This window comes from Montipora foliosa, chromosome 6 (genome assembly GCF_036669935.1).
Source record: "Montipora foliosa isolate CH-2021 chromosome 6, ASM3666993v2, whole genome shotgun sequence".
Taxonomy (NCBI): domain Eukaryota; kingdom Metazoa; phylum Cnidaria; class Anthozoa; order Scleractinia; family Acroporidae; genus Montipora; species Montipora foliosa.
The window spans coordinates 62,598,705-62,601,204 of NC_090874.1; the positions used below are offsets into that span (position 1 = coordinate 62,598,705).

General features: G+C 46.1%; 1 protein-coding gene across 1 annotated transcript in view; it reads left to right on the forward strand.

Annotated features, from left to right (window-relative positions):
• Positions 1-2,500, forward strand: part of LOC138006145 (uncharacterized) — an 11,369-nt gene that overhangs the window by 8,197 nt on the left and 672 nt on the right. Inside the window, exon 3 of the mRNA XM_068852303.1 lies at positions 2,381-2,446. Coding sequence (XP_068708404.1) covers positions 2,381-2,446 — 66 coding nt within the window. The remainder of the gene's footprint in view (positions 1-2,380; positions 2,447-2,500) is intronic.

The window sequence follows — 2,500 nt, forward strand, 5'->3', positions numbered from 1 at the left end:
TTCGATCGCTGGAGAGTCTCAAATACGGCAGGCTAAAACTTCAACGCAGAGAGCATAAAGCATAGGGGACAGGGCGTCGCCCTTCCTGATCCCCCGCAGCAAAGGAACAGGAACGGAAAGGAAATCGTTAACTAGGGTACGCATATAAGCGCCGTTATACAAAGTGAAAATCCAGCTACAAAACCGAAGTGCTCTAAAGATTCATCAGAAAGAACCGATTAATGCGATCGAAGGCTTTCTCCTGGTCTAAAGAGACGAGAATACCTGTCTCGCCGGTTCTCTCAATAAAATCGAGTGTATCGCGAAGAAGAGACAAATTAGAAGAAATAGATCTACCTGGAACAGAACATGTCTGATCAAGGTCTCCAATAGACCCCGACACTTTACACAAACGGAGGGAAAGGTCTTTTGAACAAATCTTATAATCCACATTCAGTAACGAAATGGGACGCCAGTTTTTTAGATTTCTACGATCATCTTTCTTATGAACAAGACGCGTAACACTCGATTTCATAGAGTCACACAGCTCACGGTGGGCGAGAGGCTCATTAAACATATCAACTAAAAGGGACCCCAAGAGACACCAGAACGCAGAATAAAACTCAACAGTTAAGCCGTCAGAACCGGGCGTTTTGTTCCTATTAGAGAGGCGAAGGGCCTCGGACGCCTCGTTCAAAGAAAGAAGACCCTCGTATGATTCGCGCTTAGCATCCGATAACCAGCGAGAACCCTCGAGCTCGGAATCTAAAAGCGACCGCAGAGCAGCCTCTGAGGTCAGAATTTCAGGACTAGCAGAAACATCGCCCGAAGCCAGACGATTCTTCAAGACAATCAAACGATTGGTTAGAAAAACCTTCTGGGACGAAAGTAAACGTTGTTTACGACGAGAAAAGGCGATCGCAGTGAGCTTAATGTCAGACTTTAAAGACTCCCAAAAATCGCGCTGAAAAGCAAAGCAATGCCGAAAGGCCAGAAACTGCTCAATTAAATCAGAAATCTCTAAACAAAAGGATTCATCATCGAGGAGAGAATTGTTAAACTTCCAAACTCCCGGGCCTCGCAGGGGGAGAGCCGCGAAATCATAGTCTAGAATAACAAAGTCATGATCTGAGAAAACGCATGGGAAATATCGCACCTACTGACTTGACTACACAGAAACCGCGGAACCAAAAATGTATCCAGTCTACTGGCAATTTAAAGGTCTGGACTGAACCAGGTGTACTGCCTGTCTCACAGGCGGACAAGGGTAATTAACGTATCACCCCCAGGAGGATCGCAAATGGATTCACAGTCCAGGTTGAGAGAAAGTTACAGGAAACTCAACACTGGACAATTACAGTTTTCCCCAGAAGTTGTCCAGTGTTCAGTGAGTTTCCTGTAACTTTCTATATACAAGTTACGAGGGTCTCTCGAGCCAACCCCCCCCCCCCCCCTCAGGAGGATCACAAATGGATTCACAGTCCAAGCCTTGGCGAAATGTAGTTAATTAATGAAGTTTGAAAAGACCAAGGACGGACAACCCCTGGATGACATTTTTCATTGGGAGAAAAACTTTTTACATCCTGAGCGGGATTTGAACCCACGTCCCCCTGATTACCGGTTGGGTGTGATCACCACTACAATATCAGAGCAACCATGCTGGCTACATGGCCAATCTGGATAACGAATGGGAATTACGTGGTCATCCCGGGCCCATGTTTTTCCCCAACTAGATGACGCAGGGGTTGTCCGTCGATGGTCCTTTCGAACTTCATTAATTAACTACATTTCGCCAAGGCTTGGACTGTGAATCCATTTGTGATCCTCCTGGGGGGCAGAGATGCGCTGTTGGCTCGAGAGACCCTCGTAACTTGTAACGTAAAAGTGATGTGTCCACCTGGACGATTTAGCGCTGGAGCACTAATTGGGGACACTGTAAAGTGAAATTAGCAATCAACGCAAATCAAATCAAATGTTGATTTTTGAGGAGAGGGTAAACCGGAGTACCCGGAGAAAACCTCTCCGTATAGAGTAGAGAACCAACAAACTCAACCCACATATGACGCCGAGTCGAGGAATCGAACCCGGGCCACATTGGTGGGAGGCGAGTGCTCTCACCACTGCGCCATCCCTACACCCCATCATAAGACATGCTACTCAGGGCATGCTGGTCTCTGTAATCCGTTCGGGTTTCGGGGATTCCACAGACAGAGGTAGTTTTGAGGCCAGGGTGATTTTTAGACACCGCATCCTACAGCCTGGTGGTCTCAATGTGGACTTTGGTTTCATAGCATTATTGCGCAGCACAGTTTCTTTGAATTTTCATGTATTCGTTCTTCATTCCTGCTTTCATATTGTTTTTTTTTTCTATCTCACCTTTTGCAAACGTTTACGATTTCAGTGTGGGGAACACCCCAGAAGGAATACAAAGAGGAGCCTGATCTAGATAGCTATTCTGATCTTCCCGGCAAGTATATATTCACATATCCGTTCCCTTTTATGATGGCATATGATTTGGACC